Genomic DNA, 22,352 nt, shown 5'->3' with positions numbered 1-22,352 from the left:
CAACAACAAATGTCCATGGAGAGGTGCAAAACCCCTCAGAGGGGCTTGATCAAGGCACTCTCCAGTGCATGGCTTAATTAATCTTAGAGGAAAACAGATGTATAGTTTGACTCATCTGGTTCACCAGTAATGTGCAACTGGGGTGCAGGTGTTTGGGACAAGATCAGGGTCATAAATTTAAACCAACATTTCCACAGCAACATGTGCCTTGTTGTGAAAGTGTTTTCTTCCAGATGCCTGCTGGTCCTGTCACAACCACAGCTGTACACCACATCCCTTACCCATGTGGCTGTAGTAGCCTCTCTGGCACAGTGTCAGCTGCTGAACCTGCAGTATACCACTAACACTAACTTGCTCGCTTGCTGATACCATCTTCCTCAAAATGTATTTTTCTGCGGAAGTAAGACACCGTGCAGTTTTACTGCTGCCAATTCAGTCTTTCTTTTAGAGTTTAAAGGGGAACTACGCCCACTTTCAAAATTCATACATGTTATTCCTATGGTCTAAGACAGTCCAAAAAAATATTAGTAAACTTGAACAACTCTCTCCCAAATCTGAAAACTAGAGTGCTAAAACTCAAATTTGTGATGTCATACGGTAAAAAGTCTGGAGCTGCTCCACAGACAATGAATAGGGAGAGATGTTGTAGATGACACCTAGAGCATCAAGGGTAACATTCTGAGTATACGGTAACATTTCTGTTTCACAACTGACAACACTACAATAGAATAAAGCTCATTTGGGTATAAAAAAAAAGGAAATATATAATAACATTCTGTGGGTCCACAACATCAGCCTCTCTTTCACTGTCTATGGAGCAGCTCCAGACTTTATACCATATGACATCACAAGTTTGAGACCTACTTCTCTGGTTTCTGGCTTTGAGAGAAAGAGTAGCTCATGTTCACAAATATAGATTTAAAGGGATGGTTTGTAACTTCTTACACGTATAAATCACCCGGGTCAGTGTCCCATGCGAGCGCGCATATGCGCGCTGTTCAGACAAGACTCCAACACAAACTACACGGAAGCACTAAAACCGCAAAGTTATATTTAGTGAAGCCTGTCTTTCAAAACAGTGTTGGCCGCGGTCGGAGGACGCGGGGGAGACCGTAACTTTGGTCTCCAGGACCGGAGTCTCTGCTGTACTCTGCTCCTCTGCAACAGTTCGTGTAAAACCACCTGATTCACCATTAACCCTGATTATTCCTTTTGGTAGCTCAATGTGGTTGCCCAATGAAAATATATCCTGCTATCCCTGATGCCCTTACTCCTACAAACACAACACCTGCTTTCCTGCAGGTGATCAGTGGAGACAACTGGCAGCTGTGGTTCAGGTAGGATCAAATGAGTAAACAAGCTCAGGGAGGTGAAAGGGTTTTAGGATTTTCAACTTCTTCAGAGATTGTCTGTCTTTCCTTTTTCACCAATTAACCCCTCAATTTAAACCATCTTTATCAGCTATGCATTTAACTTAACAGTTGACCTCTCTGACCCAATTTAGCTAACAATATTTGGGGCTTCTTTCCATCATTTCTTACCACACTCCTCTATAAACATCTCTGTTTCTAGGCTTTCTATCTGGATCATCTTAACTTATAGTTAGTTTGCACAAATCCTGCCATAGTTGCTGTTGTAAATATCATATAATATCATTCCTTATTAATTATAATTAATAATTTAAGCACTATAAATACAAAGCCATGCCTTTTTATATTACTTCATCCATTCCTCAGAGTTAAAAGCCTGAAGTCATTGTGTTAGTAGGAACTAGTGTTACAGGTTTTTGTAGTTAGTTCGGTCAAACAGGAAGTAGCACCAAGCTAAGCCTGTTAGCTGCAGGCTAGCTAGGAGCTACACTGTTAGCTAGATGTAGCTTACGCTCAACATAATAAGTATCAGACAGCAGCTTATTAGGACATGAATTATAACGTACACATTGTGAACTACTTTTTAAATACATAACAAAACAAATCCTGTTTTTATTTAGGCCTGTTTATTGAGCTATAGCTAGCTACTGGTGTTAGCAGCTAACAGTTAGCTTGCTGTAGCCTAGCAGCCCTGAAGATCACGTTGCTGGGCAACGGACTGCAGTCACACATTACACACACCCTGAGGCTGCAGGGAAATCATATAAACTATGTTTTACTGCTTAGTGTTACATAAGTAACCTAGGCAACTAGTAGTAGTAATAATAATGTATATAACACTTGTCAAACTTAAGCACAAAATTCTTTCCAGATAAAAAGATTTACAGAATAAAAATGAAAAAAAATCAAAATCCCATGTAAGACCCACTGCAGTCCAGGTTGTCTGTGTGCAAGTGTTTTGTATGAGCAAGTTTTATAATGTTGTTAATCTATGTGTGGTCTGTTACTTTCACTATAACTGTCTTGCTGCTATCTTGGCCAGGTCTTCCTTGTAAAAGTGATCTGTGATCTCAATGGGACTAACCTGGTTAAATAAAGGAAAATAAATAAATATCAAGCAGCACTGAGCCCATACATAGAATGGAGATGCAAGTGCAAAATACGAGAAATAACTTAATAAAATGACATGACACTGTGGGTTTGTTTTCCTCCTGCCCTCCTCGATTTTTTGAGTCACCAGCCACCACTGAATCACATACATAAAAAAACATGCTTACTAACATATTGGATCAGATGTTATCTTTCAAATGGCTGTTTCTGTTCATTTAATTAACCATCAATATGAAACATTTTAACTGAACAACCCTAAACAACTCAAACACTGGCATCAGATGGACCCTCTTTTCCAACTTAGAGGACTTAGACTATGCTGACGACCTTGCTCTCCTATCACATCTACCAAGTCACATGCAAGACAGAACATCTAGACTACAGAAGAATGCAAGCATGCTGGGATTTAAGATTAACATCAAGAAAAAATAAGTCATGCCCCTCAAAATGAAAGAACAACCTGTCATAGAGCTAAATGGACAATAACTGACGTCATCTTTCACATACAGTACTTCGGAAGCCGGGTAACATCAGATGGTGGAGCTGACCAAGACATTATGGCCAGATTAGGAAAAGCAAGGACAGCATTTCTAAGACTTGGAAACATCTGGAAGTCGACACACATAACTAGAAACACCAAGATAAAGTTATACAACAGCTGTGTACTATCTGTCCTTTTATATGGTAATGAGTGCTGGAGAATGACTGAGAGAGACATAGGGAAGCTTTCCAGCTTTCACAATACCCGCCTCAGAAAGATCATGAGGGTATTCTGGCCTAGGAAGATTACAAACCATGAACTACACAAAATGACAGGGTGCTTGGACATGGAAACAATATTGATAAGGAGAAGATGGAGATGGCTTGGACATTTATTAAGGAAACCATCTGATGACATGACAAAAGTGGCATTGTGTTGGACACCAGAGGGTAAACACAAAAGAGGGAGGCCCAAAACAACATGGAGGCGAACCATCGAAGGAGAGATGAAGACGAGAGGATCCAGCTGGAACAGCATTGAGAAGAAAGCAAACAACAGAGATGAGTGGAGATCTTTAGTCTTTGCCCTATGTGCCACCAGGCATAACAAGGACTAAGTAAGTAAGTAATGAAACATTTTACACCTGGTACCTGTCAGGCTTTGTAGCAGCAGTACAAGTTCAGACATGTTTTTTATGAAAGTCAGACTGAATGAATGCAGTTATTATCTGTGCGTGGGTGCGGCTCATTTTCATTGGATTGCATCCAATCTTCAGTAGGTCCCTCTCTAGCTCGCTACCCTGACATCTGCACAGCGTGTCAGTCATGAGATGACCTTGATAAGAACATAAATTCTTATCTGCACTTGCCGAAATTGAGCCAATAGCAAAGCACCACCACAGCTCCAGTTACACAATGTATGTGTCATACCACATAGCTCAAGACTGTGTCCCAGCCTCTTTCAGTAAGTCTTGATCTACATAGGGAGCGGCACAGAGTCCACCATGTTTCTACAGTAGCCCAGAACGGACAAACTAAACACTGGCTCTAGAGAAAGCCTTTTGCGTTTTTACGCTCTAGAGAAAGCCCTTTGCGTTTTTACGTTACCTGTAGGCCACCGTAGTTCTCTGACACGCTTATGAAAGATTGTAACCAAAGGAGTAGGCTACCCCTCCACTCACTCCTCAATTCACTCCAAGACTGCGGTAATGTGAGCCGCTGAGTGCAAAACCGTGCTTACGCTGTTCGCCTCGCTCAGAGGCCATCCTTACCATAATAACACTACTTTAGGAGCAACAAAAGTCAGACGGCGGCTGGCAGTACCATAGTTTTACACTCTGCGGCTCACGTTACCGCAGTCTTGGAAAGGGAGGAGTGAGTGGAGGGGTACTCAGTTGGTTGCAATCTGCAACAACACTACTAGGTGCCACCAAATCCTACACACTGTCCCTTTAACATTTTTTTCTTATCATTTCAAATGTGTATAATACAGTATTTAGATGCGTTATTCCCCTAATGTTCTGGGGCAGTTTGCATTTCCATGCATTATGAAAACTTTAGCAAGCTCTTGAAACTTGCTTGACACAGTTAAAGTCTGCAATAAGTTTTGCATTTTCAATAAGTAATGCATTTTTTTTACAATATGCATATTAGTTTGAAAAGTCTGGACTGAATTACTTCATGACAATAATGTAGTTTCGACAAGTGCAGCCCTTTAGAAGCAATATTTTCCTGAAAGAAACATTACAAACAAAACATCAACCAATTTTGATACTTGTAGTTCAGTTACAGACACAACACTGAAGAATTATTTTTACAATAGTCCTGTAGTGGTCTATTTATTTATTTTTTTACACAAATTTAATAGAGGTAGAACCATCTGTATTATTTACAAATTTACATTAAAAATAAATAGTTACATAATATTTACAGTGATATAATCCTAGTAATCAAACTACTTCATGTCCCTTGTGGGTTCAATTCAGTATTACAGGATCTATGATGAAGTCACACATGCTTGGTTCATGTTTATATATTTCATGCTCCATTAAGCAATACTTTTGATATTAACACAGATTCAAATTACTCCAAGTAAGGTGAAATTGTTCTGACGCCAAAGTTTCTGGGAATGTATTGTTACGCCCACACAGGTGTGGCTGATCTGGCGTCTGCTCAGGGTGAACTTGGGCTGAGCTATGCTGGAAGTCACGTGAGGACATCAGACTCCATTGAGTAATAAAGAAAATAACAAGGTGTGATGTGTTGCAAAGGGCTGACAAAAGAGTCTGTGTTTGATGGACAGTCTGTACATGCTCACACAGTCCTGAGAGGAGGACAAATTATCACCTGTGTGGGTTTATAACTAGTTGTTATAGTCATTTGGCTATCATCCGGACTATATGGTTGAGTCTCATCTCTCTTAACCACCAGAAGCAGACATTTTTCTTGCAAACAAATTATTTAAATGCAAGTAAATACTGGACTTGGAGGATAACTTCAGTATTTTTCAACCCGGACCCTATTTTCCCATGTTTCTGTGTCTAAGTGACTCATAAGGAAACTGGTCAGTATCGAGGGAGAACGCTGCAGCCGCCAGCCGCTAAACAAGCTGTAATGTAATCATTTGGGGCAACCTGGCACCGTCAGTTTACGCCCACTAAAAGTGCTTGTTTTTTCCACCGACAGGTTCAGATTGTTATTATAAGTGTCTGACAACATTATGGAAAAGGACCCTATAGAGAAATTAAAAATGTTTTTGCCTTTCACTTGATCCGGTCAGTTTGTTTTTGTGTGTCCCGCTCTTGTTCTGAAATGTCGCATCGCATCCATATTGTCGAAATCATCTAAATATTCAGCCATGTCAAATCTTTGAGATAACACTAAGCTATGCTTTCTGTAGTCCAACACAACAAAGACCGGTGTCTCACTCACGTTTCCACCGTTGTCTTCCAGCAACAAGTGAAATAACACAATAACAAATGGAGAGCGAAAGGTAAGAAAAACTTTCATTTCTCTGTAGGGTCCTTTCCATAATGTTGTCAGACACTTATAATAACAATCAGAGCCTGTCAGTGGCAAAAACAAGCACTTTTAGTGGACACAAACTGACAGCACCAGGTTGCCCCAAATGATTACATAACAGCCTGTCTAGCAGCTGCAGCGTTCTCCCTCATTACTGGACCAGTTTCAAAAAGTGTTGTTCCCATTAGTCACTTACTCTGAATTCACACCAAAGCAGCAGCCTGCAGTGAGCTGCCATGCAATGTCTTCAATAAAATGCGGCAGCCGCGAGTTCAGCAAGCTGTGGCCGTTTGATTCTATGGCGAAGTAGAAAAGTTGGGAAAAGATTAACTTTTAGTGGTGAAGTGCGGCCAGAGAGTACCCGCAGACAAACAGTAAAGAGATCCTGTGACTCCTGTGACATGTTGACCTATGTTACAAAGAATTTCTTCCCACCTGAACACATGAATACGCCCCCCGGCCACAGAAACATTTTATTATTACAGCATGCCGCACTTCGCCGCTGTCAGGTGTGATTTTAGCATTAGACACAAAAACATGGGAAAATAGGGTCCAGGTTGAAAAATATTGAAGTTATCCTTTAACATTAATTTGGTGGCCTCTAACAAGACTCCAGTGGGATGCTCCTGTTGCTCTGTGTTTGCTGGATGTTTAAGCAGGCAGTAGTTTGCTGTTGTTTGTTGGCCAGAACATCTTGATAAGCTGAGCGTACATATATCAACACTGTCTAATATGTTTGGTTAAACAGTCTGATTCTTGAAGTTATGAAATCTCTCTGCACCTTACTTGTTTGGCAGTGTTAAAGGGGACACATCATGCTCGTTTTCAGGTTCATACTTGTATTTTGGGTTTCTACTAGAACATGATCACATGCTTTAATGTTCAAAGAACACATTATTTTTCTCATACTATCTGTCTGAATGTATCTGTATTCACCCTCTGTCAGAAACGCTCCGTTTTAGCGCCTGTCTCTTAAAGACCCCCTCCTGAAAAAGCCCAGTCTGCTCTGATTGGTTTGCGAGAAAAATATGGTGCACCTTTGCAAAGGTAGTTCTCAAGCTGTGGGTGATATATTATAATGAGCCTGCATGTGACATAGGAAGGGGAGCCAAATCTGAATGGCTGGTTGAACCACATGTTTTCTGATCTAGGTAGCCCACAAAAACTGAGTTGGTTATCTTATTTCACAGTTTGTGGGTTAGTAGGCACTCCAGATACCCAAATGTATGAGCACAAGCACTGAAAAAGTGAGCTTTTCATGATACGTCCCCTTTAAGACATTTCATCTGTGCTGCACTTCTGCCAAAACATCCTGTCATATGACCTTCGGGAGAGAGATCCACAGAGTCAGTAGACATAACTGGTCTAGATTTAACCCTCAGAGCTGTAGCTTAAGTCTCTCATAGGTGATTCAATTTCAATAACTGGAGGTGGCATGTAAGAAAGAAAACTTATGATGCGAGCAGGCAAGTCCAGCTTGGAAACAACTTCACGTGCTCTTACGCCGAGAACCCCTCTGACAGCCACTCTGCTGATCTGCTGTAGACTGAGAGGGGTATCTAGGGAAGAGAAAACATCAGAGATGACATTTTTCTGTGCTCGTAGATGATCTATGCACTGTTAGTGACACTTTAAATAAACAAACTTACTCTCATAGAACTCAAGGCAGAGATAAGAGGGAGATCCCACACTGGTGTAGTTGATGGGTTTTTTGTTCAGGTTATCTCTGGCGTACACGTTCCCCCCAAACTCCACAAGTAGATCAATGAAGTCAACTCTCTTGGTTTTGGCTGCATGATGGAGGGCCGTCTCATGTAGCTTGGCAGCATTCACATTTGCCCCTTTGGGAAAGAAAGACAAAACTGTACGATAGCATTGTTGTGTTTTTACCACAGAAATAGAATAGGAGTAGAACGGACATTTCCATTTAAATCAACATAGCAGGATGGTCAGAGTGGCGACCATTTTTATGTGTACCGTTGCCATAGCCACCATTGTAGTGGGCCGATGGTGCCTTCAAATGGGGTCGTGTTTACCGTGTTCACGAGAAGAGTCCATATGAACGCCCCCCTCATGTGGTATTCACAACCTCATAAGTGGAAAGTTTCAGAAAGCTCAGAGTTCACGAGTTGTAACGTGTTTGTTGACGTTGTCAGAAATGGCGGAGGCCTTGGAAGTTAATTTTTCAGTACATAAGTGAATATATTGTAGTTTGTCGTATATTGTTTTCTTAGTAATTTTATATTATGTCTGAGGAAAATGTTGATATTGAACAGCCTCATCCTTTTCCTCCGTCATTATGCCTTTGCATTTATTGCATTATGTTACCCGCTGGCTAGCTTGCTAAATTGTGGCTTCTAGATGCCGACAGTAACGTTAATTATGCTGTTGCTTAGCAGCGGTATTCTCACGAATTAACCACTTGAACGGCAAGCATATTGTGGACACGACTTCCCATGTTGTAAACACGAGTTTCATTTGAATGCACCAAAACTTCTGTATGAACTAAAACTACTTCTGGCAAGTCACGGACTCACTGAGGTGAGGTTTTGCACCGCTCCTGAGAAGTACGAGCTACTCAGCTAACTAGCCATCCATCCATCTCCAGAGCTGCGTCATGGATGTATGAAGAGAACGAGCTGCGTCCGCTCTCTTCCCTGCCAGCTGCGACAACACTTTACACCATAACTAACAACAATTGCCATTTTTTTGTACTAGTCAAATGACCGCAGCCTTGCAGCCTTGAAATAATTTCCATATGCATATACAGATGGTCACAACCAAAATATCACATTAAAATGACAAATTATCCATATCCAGGTTTTTTGACCGTTAAATATTGTGACTCTTAATTTTACCCAGCTCTGGCGTGCAGAGGACAAATGTGATCTCACCTGAATTGAGGAGAACTTTGGCGCAGTAGTAATGTTGCATTGCACAGGCTACATGAAGTGGTGTCCCATAGTGGCAGTCGTGGGCCTCCATGAAAGCTCCTTGATCAATCATGAGCTGAACACAATCTGGATTCCCTATTGTGGTGAGAGACAGGAAAAATATCTGTTTAGAACAAAATTAAACGTATGCAGCAGAGTGACTTTACCAAGCACAGCTGGGAAACAAATCCCAGGAAGTGGCAGTTAACACAGATACAGTACTCCACCCAAAATTCTGTCTTTTAACTATCCAACCCTCATTTCCTGTTGGCTTTAAAGGTGGATGTATTTTGTAGTAAAGAATCGGTTGTTCAGCATAAATAGATTTTGGCTGGAGTTTCATTCATTAGTTTTCTCATTACTCGTCACTTCAGTTTTCAAGTCAATACTGCAATCATCCAAATGGAGAGTCAATATTTTCCAATGGGGAACTGAACTAAAAAGTGAAACGTATCTATACTGATTTGTCATCTGAGCCTGCTGGCTTTGGTGCGAGCATAGATAAGTTCCATTTTCAGTTCAGATTTCCGTAGGAAAAAAGAAGGAAATGGCTGTCTGACGACAAGATAAAGCGGTGAAAATTTTCTAAATATATAGTACACTTAAACTGATAATGTTCTGACATTAATTTTTTTCAGGTGAGCCTTTCTTTTAGGTGGTTAAAATATGTTTTTCTGCTGTCCCCGTCCACAGCACTGTATTGCTTTGTTCCGGTGTCGGTACTCCTGTGTTTCTCCAAGCTGGGGGCGTGCCGACTGTCATCTACTGTAGGTAATACACTGGCTATGGATAAATACCTCATACAACCCCACTTCAAAACACCCAAACTACCCCTTTAATGAAGTTATGGACTGCCTTGATGTTTAATTTATTCACATTTTCCAGAAAGATAACTAGTTCTCCCATTTTTCACCAGCTTTGACACAGTACCAACATTGTTTGGAATCAGGTCTGGTGGCAATGCAAGACTGATGAAACAAAGACATCTTGTTAGATACATGACTCAACATACATACATTCCTGTGCGATGTTGTATGTAACAAGACGTACCTCCCATGCAAGCCTCATGAAGCGGTGAGAAGGTAAACAGTTGAGGATTAACTGTTGCTCCGTACTCCAACAGCAGCTTGACAGATTCTAGGCTACCAGCTGCACAGGCGTCACAGAGCGGAGTGCTTCCATCGATGTTACGAGCATCCACCTGGAAGACACAGCCATAATAAAGTCAATCATGCACTGACGAAGGAAGCCATCGACATCAATGACACCATCTCACCTGTGCACCAGCAACCAGCAGCAGTCTTACGCACTGGGTCTGTCCCTTTATACACGCCTCATGCAGGGGGGTGATGGAGTTGACTGCCACGATGTTAACTGCTGCACCTCCCTCTATCAGCTTCTGCAGCTGGAGGGCCCTGCCCTGTGCAGCGGCCTCATGCACTGCTGACCGGTCCGTCCAGAACCCAAGACCATGAGCTGCAAATATGTGAAGCAAAACAATACTGAGCCTTTATATTAGATCTGTCAAAGTTAACGCAAATTTGTTTTCCATCCATCTATCCATTTTCTGGATAGAAAATGGCATATTTAGGGTCTTCATTCTGTCATAAAAGTTATTCACCTTCAAGTTGGGAAGCTTTAAATGTTCATGATCATCTACATTAACTGATACAGAAAGGAACAAAATCACTCATGCACACAGCATGATCTAAGCCATCACTAGTTATAGCACTTGTGTATTGTATTACATTGTAAGGTGTGTGTTATTGGGTCCATTGACCTGCACATTCATTCAGTCGATTATATGAAGATTCACACTTCCGAAGGGGAAAACTAACATGTTGGTAAGAACTGTAGTGTATAGAGCAATGGTGAAATGGAACACTCTGCCTGGGTATATCATTCAAGAAAATAGCAAAAATCTATTCTAATGAATCATATTTACCTCTATACTCTGTGAATAGTATTAACTTGAACCTATAGATCCTGTGTTGTGTGTTGGGCTGTGTCTTGAATATTGTTGTGTTTTGTTGCTGTTGCTTTTGATGTTGTGGTCATTGTTGGTAAAGATTGTAATGTGATTGTGTACTGAGATGTAGCCTAACAGTTCAAAGTGATTTAAAGGTCCCATATTATAAAAAAGTGAGATTTTCATGTTTTTTTTATTATAAAGCAGGCTTAAGTCCTATATAAATACAGTGAAAGTATCGAATCACTCAATCCACAGGGAAATACACACGGCCTGTATTGAGAAACTCTGCATTTGAAACAAGTTGTCAGGATTTCTGCCCATTTGTGATGTCACAAACATACAATATTTAGACTCTTGACACAATTTTAAGCGTAAACATTCTAAATGTGTCCCAGTTTATTCCTGGTTGCAGTGTATGTGAATGACATCAGCTGACAGGAAGTACACATGGACCCAAGCTGTTGCCTAGCAATGCAATTCTGTTGCAATTCCATCAAAATGCACTAAAACGGAGCGTTTCAGACAGAGGGTGAATACAGGCGTATTCAGGCTGACAGTATGAGGAAAATAAAGTTTTTTTTTTAACATTACAGCATGTAAACATGTTCTAGTAGAAACACAAAATACAAGTATGAACCTGAAAATGAGCATAATATGGGACCTTTAAGTGAACTCCAGGAAGAATAGCTGGGCTTCAGCCACAGCTAATGGAGATCCGAATAAAAGATAAAAAGATAAAGATAAACAAATCTTTAAGTATGTCACGTTTGCTGTTACAGAGCAAAGCTAACTGTACTTCAGTGCCTGCTGGCCTCACTAACGAACTTACAGCTTGCTATCATGTACTTTAGATAAGAGGGCATGCTAGATAACGTTGACCTATAGATATATACCGTCTGACAGACACTGATAGCCAGCCACAATGAAGTTAAAGCTAATGAAGGCTACTGCAGCTACAAACTCCACCCGGTCGTTAGCTTAGCTTGACTCTGTTTATAACTGTTGTCCTGGGTTACTGTTGGTCAACTGTAAGCTACTTACCGATTTCTCCATACAAGGACGGTCTGGTCCGAGTGATCTCCATTTCATGTTACCGTTTATATTAACTAATTACATTCAGCCAAACATGATCATCGTTTTTAAGCAGAAGGCTATCATTATTGTAAAATCACAGCCGAGGTGGTGTCAATGAGAGAGCCGCGGTGGTTCAGTCCAAATAAACAAGCGCTTTGCATTCTGGGATATGTAGGCGACTGACCTGGAAGAGATGGAGACCAGTGGAGGTTTCCTACATTCAAGTTAAATAATGAACAATCATTAGAAATGTGGCTTTTTGCTTTAGCTAACGAGTTAACCAATAACATAAAGCTTTAACTACATTAACATGATACAAAACGGTTTAGAAAAAGATGTTTCCAAGTGCCAAGGTAAGAATACTTTGTGTTTAACATGGTTAACTTTAGCTAGCTAGCTAGTTACACTTGCTAATCCATGATGTGTTGTGTGGCTTTTGGTTTTGTTCTGGTTCTACCATTTGCATTTCAACACCAGCAAATGCATTAACTTTATGTTGGGGTAGTGTCATTTTAAAATTTTATGCGAACACGATTATATTTAGCTGAGAAAGTTGACATTAAAGGGACTGTTTGTAAGATTCAGAAATGCTTGTTAACAGCGACACCTGTGGCCGTTAAGTCAACGAAAGTCAGCGTCGGGCTCGCGCTTGCTTGCTCTAGACATGAACGAGCACCGCTCAAAACAGTGAGGCGACACATGTCAGCTAAAACCACAATATCACTCTATATTTCACCTGCTTGGCAGTAATGTTAGCTGACCAGACGAAGGTCTCTCCATGAATCACTGCTGATCCTAGTGTTGGCCTACAGGCTAACTTTGCACTTGATTGCGAGGGAACATTAATGTGAGGTAACGTAAAAATTATTGTACGGGAATGCAAAACTTATTGCAAGGTAATTCAAAAGTAGTGCGAGGGAACGCCACACTTTTTGCGTGGGATTGCCCAATGTTTTCCTGTTGGACTTTTAGCTAGTTCTGCCAAAGATGCTCTATAGCTGGTTCTACCCCAAATGGAGAGGAAAAATTTCTGTTTCCCAATGTTATCACAAATTGAAAAAATATCTAACACAGAAGATTGCAAAATTTTTTGGAACTTTTTTGATCAACGAGGCACTTATTGTAGTTTTGATTGGTAGATAATGTAGTTAAATATTGCACTATTACAATATTGTTGGGAAAGACATGTTGCCTCTCATGTCAGTATAGCAACAGTTAAAAATCATCAAGATTGAGTTGCAAAGAAAAACCGCAAAAATCCCCATGTCATTAGTGTGGCCAACCAGCTACTTCTAAATATGTTTGTGTGTATAACTCCTGGAGTTCCCCCTGTTAAAACGAATAATATTTGGGCAGGTACATGCGGTCTTGTGGTATGACAACTCTGAGGTGTATGAGCTAAATTTTAGAGGCGTAATGCTGCATAAGTGGTACATTAACTTGCCATAACTGAATATACTGAAAGAGCAGTAACCCCTCTCACCAATCAGAGCACTTGATTGGCATGCTTCTTGAAAGTACCATCTGTTGGGGAAAGAGAGCCTCTATCATACTGTATTAATTATGAAATAGCAGAAATAGATAGATATACATTTTTATCTTAAAGTCCATTTTTCCTGTCACTGAATTATTGGAGTTTTAGGTCTTTTAAAATTGCTGTTCATGTTCAACAGTGGGTGTCACCGTTCACCCACTTCATTCTGCTACATTATGAAATTACGTACATATTATTACATTATATACTGCCTAAAATTGTAAGTAAATGGAATACAAATATGCATTAAAGCTAGGGCTGTCAAAGTTAACACGATAATAATGCGTTAACACATTCGTTTTAATGCCACTAATTTATTTAACGCAACTTGCGATTTTTAGGTTGTAGTGGGCTCAGTTTTAAAGCTAGAGTGAAGATACTGGTATCATATGAAACTAGAAAAACCTAACGAATCCATTGACCTGACCATGTCATACTAGCTTGACGCAAACAAGCTTGCTAAATTTTGGCGAGGAAAAACTGGCATGGCCATTGTCAAAAGGGATCCCTTGACCGCTGACCTCAAGATATGTGAATGAAAATGGGTTCTATGGGTACCAACGAGTCTCCCCTTTACACACATGCCCTCTTTATGATAATCGTATGCAGTTTTGGGCAAGTCATAGTCAAGTCAGCACACTGACACACTGACAGCTGTTGTTGCCTGTTGGGCTTGAGTTTGCCATGTTATGATTTGAGCATATTTTTTATGCTAAATGCAGTACCTGTTTTGTGTTGTTAATTGATTTCCAATAATAAATATATACATACATTTGCATTAAGCAAGCATATTTTCTTTTCTTTAATCTTTTCTTTTTTTTAATTTGCGATTAATCACGATTAACTATTTTAACTGACTGACAGCCCTACTTTTTATGCATTGTGTTTACATTTTCTGGGTGTCTGCGTCTTGACTGACAACTTTCTTCAAGTTTATTTTGTTATTCTAGCCATTTAAATACAGCCGGAATATTTTTTATTTTTTTTTCATTTAGCCGCAAGCATAAAGTAGACAAATAGATCAACGGTGAGATTTTCTTACAATTCCTCATAAAACACAAGACAAAAATGACATCAACTGGGGAAAAAAAGTTCGGAAACTTGTGTTTGGTCGATTATTTCTCTGTTGTTACAATGCTAATAGGCATTATATTTTACATTGTTGGAAAGCCTGTATATTTACCTTCACAATGATGTCCAACTTGTAAGGATCATGCATTTGTGGGATGAGCAGCACAGCTGATTATGTGGGTAGCGCCCAATAAAAATTTGCCAAAATGCTCTGCCAATGGTAAACAGTGTATTCTCATAAGGCTACCAGGAAGCCTGCAATGACTGACCTTCACCGTCAGGCCCGTTTGCGCTGGTGTCGACAACACAGACAATGGAACCTGAACATGTGGGGGAATGTCATGTTCAGTGACGAGTCCAGGTTCTGTCTGCCAAAGTTGGATGTCAGGGTCAAAGTATGGAGACGACGCGGAGAACACTATGCTGATTGTTGCACCGATCGAGTAACAGCTTTTGGTGGTCGGCATCTCCCTCACTGGTAAAACATGGCTTGTCATCATTGAAGGCCATCTCAATGCAGTGAGATATCGGGATGAGATTCTGCAGCCAGTGGCGCTCCCATATCTCCACAATCTGGGACCTAACTTCCTGCTCCAAGATGACAACGCTCACCCCCACAGAGCCAGGGTTATCACAGACTACCTCCAAAATGTGGGAGTAGAGAGAATTGAACGGCCTGCCAAGAGTCCAGACCTCAACCCAATTCAACACTTGTAGGATCAGCTTGGGCGTGCTGTACGTGTTAGAGTGACCAACACAACCACGCTGGCTGACCTGCAACGAATCCTGGTTGAGGAATGGAACGCCATCCCACAGCAACATGTGACCAGGTTGGTGACCAGCATGAGGAGGAGGTACCAGGCTGTTGTGGCTGTGTATGGATCTTCCACCGCTACTGAGGCTCCTGATGGTGTATTAAATGAATGAAGTGTAAATTTGCCAATATGTCTTGTTTGTTCCTTGTTACTGATAGAGTTCAATCATCCAATCCACCAAACAACTCAAAACAAGAGTCAATTCCAACAGGAGAATACACTGTTTACTATTGGCAGAGCATTTTGGCAAATTTTTCTTGGGTGCTACCCACATAATCAGCTGTGCTGCTCATCCCACAAATGCATGATCCTTGCAAGTTGGACATCATTGTGAAGGTAAATAAACAGGCTTTCCAACCATGTAAAATACAATGACCATTAGCATTGTAACAACAGAGAAATAATCCACCAAACACAAGTTTCTGAACTTTTTTTCCCCCAGTTTATTTAGGTCTTCACCCTGTCATAAAAAGTTACATGTTAATGATCATCTACATTCACTGGCTTTGACTTTGCATAAAGCAAGCCTATTTGTCCACTCCCATGTTGATAAGAGTATTAAATACTTGACAAATCATATCCTCCTACCATGTTAGTGCTCACTTGTTAATGACTAACAGAGTACAGAACGGTCTTCAATCGGCTGCTGGTTTATTTACACAAAAAACTACACCTTAAATTATACCAGCAGAAATATAACTGTGAATTAAAGTTTTCCTCAACGTGAGTGTAAAAATGTATAATGTGCTAGCAGTTAGCACTGATCCCAACTTCCCTCTACAGTTACTAAACTAAACTACACTGTACATACTGTATATATGTGTAGTGTAGAATCCACATTATAACCTTAAACTATCAGTATCACATTAAGGGGTAGAAACACGTGTTTTTTTATGTCAGTTCGTTTACAATTAGCAATCATTAATTATTTACTGGAAAGAGGAAAAGACTGCAAGCATATTTGCCCACTCCCATGTTGATAAGAGTATTAAATACTTGACAAATCTTCCTTTAAGGTGCATTTTGAACAGATAAAAAATGTGCGATTGATTTGCGATTCAATCATAATTAACTATGGACAATCATGTGATTAATCGCGATTAAATACTTTAATCGATTGACAGCCCTACTTTTCTATTCATTGTGTTTACATTTTCTAGGTGTCTGCGTGTTGATTTAAAATGAACAAAATCAAATTTATTTTGTCATTCCAACCATTCAAATACAGTTGAAATAATACTTTTTTAAAATTAGCCTCAAGCACAAAGTAGATAAATAGATCCACAGTGAGCTTTTCTGTCAATTCCTCATAAAACGGGAGACAAAAATTACATATTTAGGGTCTTCATCCTGTCATGAAAGTTCCACGTTTGACGATCATCTACATTCACCGGCTTTGACTTTGCATAAAGCAAGCATAGTTGTCCAGTGTAAGAGTATACAAACCATATCCTCATACCATGTTAGTGCTCATTTGTTAATAACTAACAGAGTGCAGAACAGTCTTCAAATCCAAAAGTCTGTCAGAATTAGGCTGCTGGTTTATTTACACAAAAAACTACACCTTAAATTATACCAGCAGAAATATAACTGTGAACTAAAGATTGCCTCAACGTGAGTGTAAAAATGTATAATGTGCTAGCTGATCCCAACTTCCCTCTACAGTTACTAAACTAAACTACACTAAACATACTGTAAATGTGTAGTGTAGTGTAGAATCCACATTATAAACTTAAACAATCAGCATCACATTAAGGGGTAGAAAAACATGTTTTTTAATGTCGGTTCGTTTACAGTTAGCAATCATTAATTATTCACTGGAAAGAGGAAAAGACTCACTCACACACACACACACACACAATGGGCACAGTGCACCCAGCTCACCACAGTCAGGCAGCAGTCAGACCTGCTCTCTATCTCTAGCTGCTCTGCCTCTCTGCAGCTCCACACAGTTTGGTGTAGACTTTCAAGATGGATGCTTTCGCCTCGATAGGTTTCTGTTTCTTTTTCGAAACGAAGATCTCTACACGCGTTGATCATACCCCCGCAGTGAAGACTGGTTAACCTTTAATAACTAAAACGGGTTTACATCGTGATAAACGTGGATTTAAGGAGTGGATTGGCGTTGTTTTCTACGTGTTTCGCGGACTGGTCGCTTTATTTTGTAACTTCCTGGTTTGTCGCATTTTATAATATGTCTGTTGTTGAAACTGCGGAGAAAGATCAAGTTACTTTGAAAGATTCACTGGATGCAGGGTGTATTTATATCTCCGTTATGTTTAAAACCAAAGAGGAGTGTTTTCAACGAAGGCTGAAGGCAGAAAGACAGATTTCATAAGCGATGGAAAGTGTGGCTGGTGGAGCCTCGAGTAAAGGTGACGAGCTTCTTTCTCTTTTTAACCCTCCTCGTGTATATTTAAGTTTCACTTTAGGGTCATCAAGTAAATGTGGATCGGGTGTGAATTCCTTCTAACTAAAACTAGAGATAAAGGACCTACAGTTTGCTGTGTCATTAGAGGAACCACGATGCGTAGATAAGGTGTCATATATCTCAGGACAAACAGTCCCAGACTTCTTGAGAAACTTGTACAAAAAAAAAAAAAAGCTGCAATTTCGCAATCTCGCTTCTGTGTTATTATGCTCATGTTTGGTGTTTTTTTTAATCCACTTCTAGGTGTTTTAGTGCCTGTCTCAGAAACTTCTGTCGTCTTTCAAAACAATATCTTGGCTCCACTTAAAAGTGCGTACTTGTATGAGGAGTCAAAGCAGTCCTTCAGATACAAGTCTGCAGTCCTGGTGAATAACAAGGCTCAGGAAGAAAAGGTCAGTTAAATCTCAACATTTAGAGGTCATTAAACATTAAACCACAAGTAAATGGTTAACCTTGAATGTGTTCACATTTAATCAATAGCTTTTCACAGGGTTTGATGTCATAAATTGGCTGTATGTATTTGTTTAAATACTCCTTTTGACCAGTAGCAGTAACTACAAGGAGACTTGAAACTAATTATTATTTTCATTGTCGATTAATCCGTTGATTATTTTCTCGATTAGTTGTTTTGGACTATAAAGGAGTAAAGAAACCAGAAAATATTCACATTTATGAAACTGGAATCAGAGAATTTTTACCTTTTTTTTCTTTAAAAAAATACTCAAATCGGTTAATCGATTATCAAAATAGTTGGCAATTAAAATTCAAAAAGCTTTATTAGCATCAGGGAATGAAATTAGCACTTGTCACCTGCCAAATACAGGGTAAATGTTGGCAGTGGCAGTTACAAAATCCAGGTCATCTTCCAACATGGCAGACAGGTTTTCCTTATATTAAGAAATATTATTTTTAAAAAGCAATTCTAAAGCCTAAATTAAATATAGTTATGGATTAAAGTAACATGATATATTCCAAATTTCTACAGTCTGGTACCACTGACTCAGTGTTTACAATTTTAAAGTGTTCTACCTAGATTTCAGAAGTGGCAGACAAAAAAGTGGCCAGTAGAAATGTTCAGTGACCTGCCACAGTGGCAGGTGAGGAAAAAGGCTAATTTCAGACCCTGATTCGCATGAATGTTCAGGTTACATTATTGCAAAAGCTAAATTACATATTAATGAATAATTACATTTCACAAAAAAATAATCACAATCACAATATACCAAATACATTTTAAATATACATTCTTTTACAAATGTAGTCAATCAATTAATTTAATAGTTGACAACTAATTAATCGTTGCAGCTTTAAACAGTAGCAGATGCTTTAATATCAATTATTTGACAGAGTGGTGTGATGGAGAGCAGCGCTGTTGTGAATGATCTAACTCAGGAAAACCTAAGAAAAGCCTGTTGATGTAAAAACATGGATTAGTTTAATTAAGTCTTGTTCAGACAATAATTCACTAATTCTGCTATATGTTTTGTGTGATAACAGGCTGATTTTGTCTTGATCACTGTTAAAAATGTAGGTCTGAAGTAGGGCTACAACTAATGATTATTTTCATTGTCAATTAATCTGTTGATTATTTTCTCGATTAATCGATTAGTTTGGTCTATAAAATGTCAGAAAATTGTGAAAAATGTCAATCGGTGTTTCCCAAATTCCTTAAATGTCTTGTTTTGTCCACAACTCAAAGAGTTTACTGTCATAGAGGAGTAAAAAATACCCAAATATTTACATTTAAGAAGCTGGAATGAGAGAATTTTGACTTTTTCTTTCTTAAAAAAATTACTCAAACCGTTAAATTGATTCTCAAAATAGCTGGCGATTAATTTGATAGTTGACAACTAATCAATTAATTGTTGCAGCTTTAATTTGTGTATTATCCTTCATGTCAGGAAAAATGGTCAAAGATAGTGAACAGGCTACGTGAACATAGGAACGGCCCTTTAATGCTATCAGAGGAAGCTAAAACATGAAATCTAAATGACATTTGACAGATTTCAAACTGATTTCTTCTTTCATCTTTTACATCAGTATTGTGCTTTCCGAGCAAAGAGGAGAGAGGAAGGATATTCAGAGGAGGATCTGAAGGAGTCTTATGGTTTTTTGCTATTTGATGATGTCAACAAGGTAAAAAAACACTGAAACGCTGGCACACCTGAGAAACAAAACATGCTCCAACAAATCTTGCTGACATCTATATTTGTATTTGTTTGAAGGCTAATGCACTTGGAGAAAGTGGTGTGCTCAATGGAAACAGCACATGCACAACGCTAGGAGATCCCTCGAACGGTAAATTATGATGTTTTGTCCCCTTTCATGCTGTCAATATGTCAACCAGTAGTGAGATCACGATGACATTTCATTGTGGACAGTTCAATCCATATTACTATGCAGAAAACACCAAGTTAAAATTTGTACACAACAGCTGTTGTAACATATAACATAGATATACTTAATAGTTACTTGATAAAGAAGCTTTTCTTATATATTGTAAGTATTTTATCCCAAGTTATTACCTTGATGGCCATATCCAGGATGTTGTCCATGCATGCAGCCTGTCCAAAGTTCTCTGTTGTGCAGATCAAACTAAGTTATGGCACATGTTGAGTGTCTGGTGCCTTTGAAAGTGAAAGCAAGTTAAATAGCTTTAGGACAGTACTGGTATAAAAATGAAAGTGGAAGAATATCTCTGGTGAAACAGAAACTATAAGTTAGTGCACAGCAGTTCAGGATATGCATTGTGTTGAATGCAGAAAGACAATGAATTCAGCATTTATTGTGTGTTTCCCTGTACACTGTAACATGGATCTCATTTAACTCAATGTTTTTCTTTATAACTTCACATTTGAAATGCTTCCCCTCAAAGATTCTGTCTGTTATCCCTCCACAAACGCTGATAAGTGTGGAAGTTATCAAGTAAACATGGTCAAAGTCCTTGTCTTTCCATAAATGGTGGTTTTGAGAACAAGAGCTCCACTGTGTCACGTGTAATTGAATGTAGCAGCGTTGCACGGGTTAACTTCACATCCATGCCTGTTTGGATCTGTTTCAGTTCCTGTGCAGATTGCAATGCTACTTTAACAGACTTCCTCAAATACCTTCTCACAAGCCACATTCATTCTTAACATTATGACTGCATTTCCTAACGACCCAAAGAGACATTTGTAAAGTTAGGACAGTTTGTACTTCTTTTATGTCGTAATTTTCTGCTTTCACGCTACCGTCAGGGGACTGTGAAAGACACACACCCAACCTGCCAAACCAGTTATTGGCTCTTTGTTTAGCCTCCTACATTGAGATTTGCAACCTGAGAGAACTTTCCTGAATGTCACTCATTGTTACATTTCTTATCTAATCTGTATTGTAATAAAATCCTCACCAAGACACATTAGAAGTAGTGAAAGTAACTATTTATCCTACCATCTAGTGGCCATTAGAGTTACTTTCTGCTGCTGGGAGACTACATGTTCGCCTTGTCTAATCAATAAAGTTTATTGATTTGCCTTATGGAAAATAAGAATTAACAGAATTTGTGCCCGCAACAGAAATCTTTAATTTGTTAAAGGCCTTGTAAAGGAAATTGAGAGATTTATTTCTAAACACATTACAAATGTTGGAAAATAATTACTGAAAACACGTGAAAAGACTGTGAACATTGTAATACTGGATTGTAAAGTTAAACCGTTGAACTGTTTTAAGCCAGTTTTGTGTTTAGGATTTTTTGGGCGGGGCTGAAACCCTGGCTCGATGACGCAGTGGAGCCATCTGAAAGGCAGAAGAGAAGCCCAGGAAAATGACAAAGTGTCAGAGCAGAGAACACTGCTTATATTTCCATGATTTTGAAAAGCTAATTATATATATTTGGCGATTTTTTTTATTATTCAAATTTGGCTGGGTGGTTAGTAACATATTTTTCTGTGGTGTGACAAACCCAGAATGCATATTTATTATTGCTTTACAAGGCCTTTAATTGTTTAAGTATTTTTTAACTTGTTTTCTGGGCTTGACTAAGCACAAATGTGAAAAAGTTTTGTGAATACATTTTTCTTAGCATACTATATATCTTTGGGCACATGGGACTACTGTTTTTGCAATAGACTCCATTATATTTTAGTAAAAAAAACATAGTCCCATGTGCCCAAATACTAGATATAGTATGATAAGAATATGGCTGTAGCTCAGAAACTTCACGGAGAACAGTCAAGTATTTGGTATCTATCAACTCATAACAAGTTGAATATCAAAGATATGAACACATGTACAGTGTAAAAAATATTTCATATGGAAAACAAACACAATGTTAGTTTTTCCAATTTTTTCTTTTTCAAAATCCTGACTTTGACTATTAATAAAAGTGTGATTTTTCATGTGATCTAAACATTTCACAGATTTACTGTACGATACTTGCCCGATGTAAGTCCATACCAAATTTCAAGACTTTTGATCAATCAGAACAAATGTTGTGGCATTTTTCCTTATACTAAATATAGTCTTTGGGCACAAATGGGTTAGGAGCTTGTAAAGTAAAAAAA

At 39.0% G+C, this 22,352-nt stretch overlaps 2 protein-coding genes and 1 long non-coding RNA gene across 7 annotated transcripts in view; 1 reads left to right on the top strand and 2 right to left on the bottom strand.

Annotated features, from left to right (window-relative positions):
* Positions 1–2,303: 2,303 nt before the first annotated feature.
* Positions 2,304–22,332, bottom strand: LOC119486587. Its single transcript, XR_005206560.1, has 3 exons — positions 22,322–22,332; positions 3,996–4,005; positions 2,304–3,936 (listed from the first exon to the last, which is right to left on the bottom strand). It is a non-coding gene; the product is annotated as an uncharacterized LOC119486587 (long non-coding RNA).
* Positions 7,240–20,429, bottom strand: asb13b (ankyrin repeat and SOCS box containing 13b). Of its 2 annotated transcripts, none has more exons than XM_037766790.1 (6): positions 20,337–20,429; positions 10,191–10,390; positions 9,965–10,115; positions 8,876–9,010; positions 7,631–7,822; positions 7,240–7,540 (listed from the first exon to the last, which is right to left on the bottom strand). In XM_037766790.1, the coding sequence occupies exons 1-6, from the start codon at positions 20,368–20,370 to the stop codon at positions 7,353–7,355; spliced, it is 900 nt and encodes a 299-aa protein (XP_037622718.1). In that variant the 5' UTR covers positions 20,371–20,429; the 3' UTR covers positions 7,240–7,352. The 2 variants fall into 2 exon arrangements, with proteins under 2 accessions (XP_037622718.1, XP_037622717.1); XM_037766789.1 differs by lacking the exon at positions 20,337–20,429 and adding an exon at positions 11,928–12,111.
* The window catches only part of tasor2 (transcription activation suppressor family member 2), a 28,655-nt gene continuing 18,469 nt past the window's right edge, over positions 12,167–22,352 (top strand). For 2 of the 4 annotated variants that reach the window (XM_037766779.1, XM_037766776.1), the window contains exons 1-4: positions 12,168–12,313; positions 18,055–18,203; positions 19,852–19,947; positions 20,037–20,109. In XM_037766779.1, coding sequence (XP_037622707.1) covers positions 12,271–12,313; positions 18,055–18,203; positions 19,852–19,947; positions 20,037–20,109 — 361 coding nt within the window. In that variant the 5' untranslated portion in view covers positions 12,168–12,270. Of the gene's footprint in view, positions 12,314–17,274; positions 17,756–18,054; positions 18,204–19,851; positions 19,948–20,036; positions 20,110–22,352 lie in introns of those variants that run through there. The other 2 variants (XM_037766778.1, XM_037766777.1) reach the window with 2 other exon arrangements.

This window comes from Sebastes umbrosus, chromosome 4, assembly GCF_015220745.1.
Source record: "Sebastes umbrosus isolate fSebUmb1 chromosome 4, fSebUmb1.pri, whole genome shotgun sequence".
NCBI lineage: Eukaryota > Metazoa > Chordata > Actinopteri > Perciformes > Sebastidae > Sebastes > Sebastes umbrosus.
The sequence above is the reverse complement of the archived record's forward strand: the minus strand, read 5'-3'. Positions and strand labels throughout refer to the sequence as shown.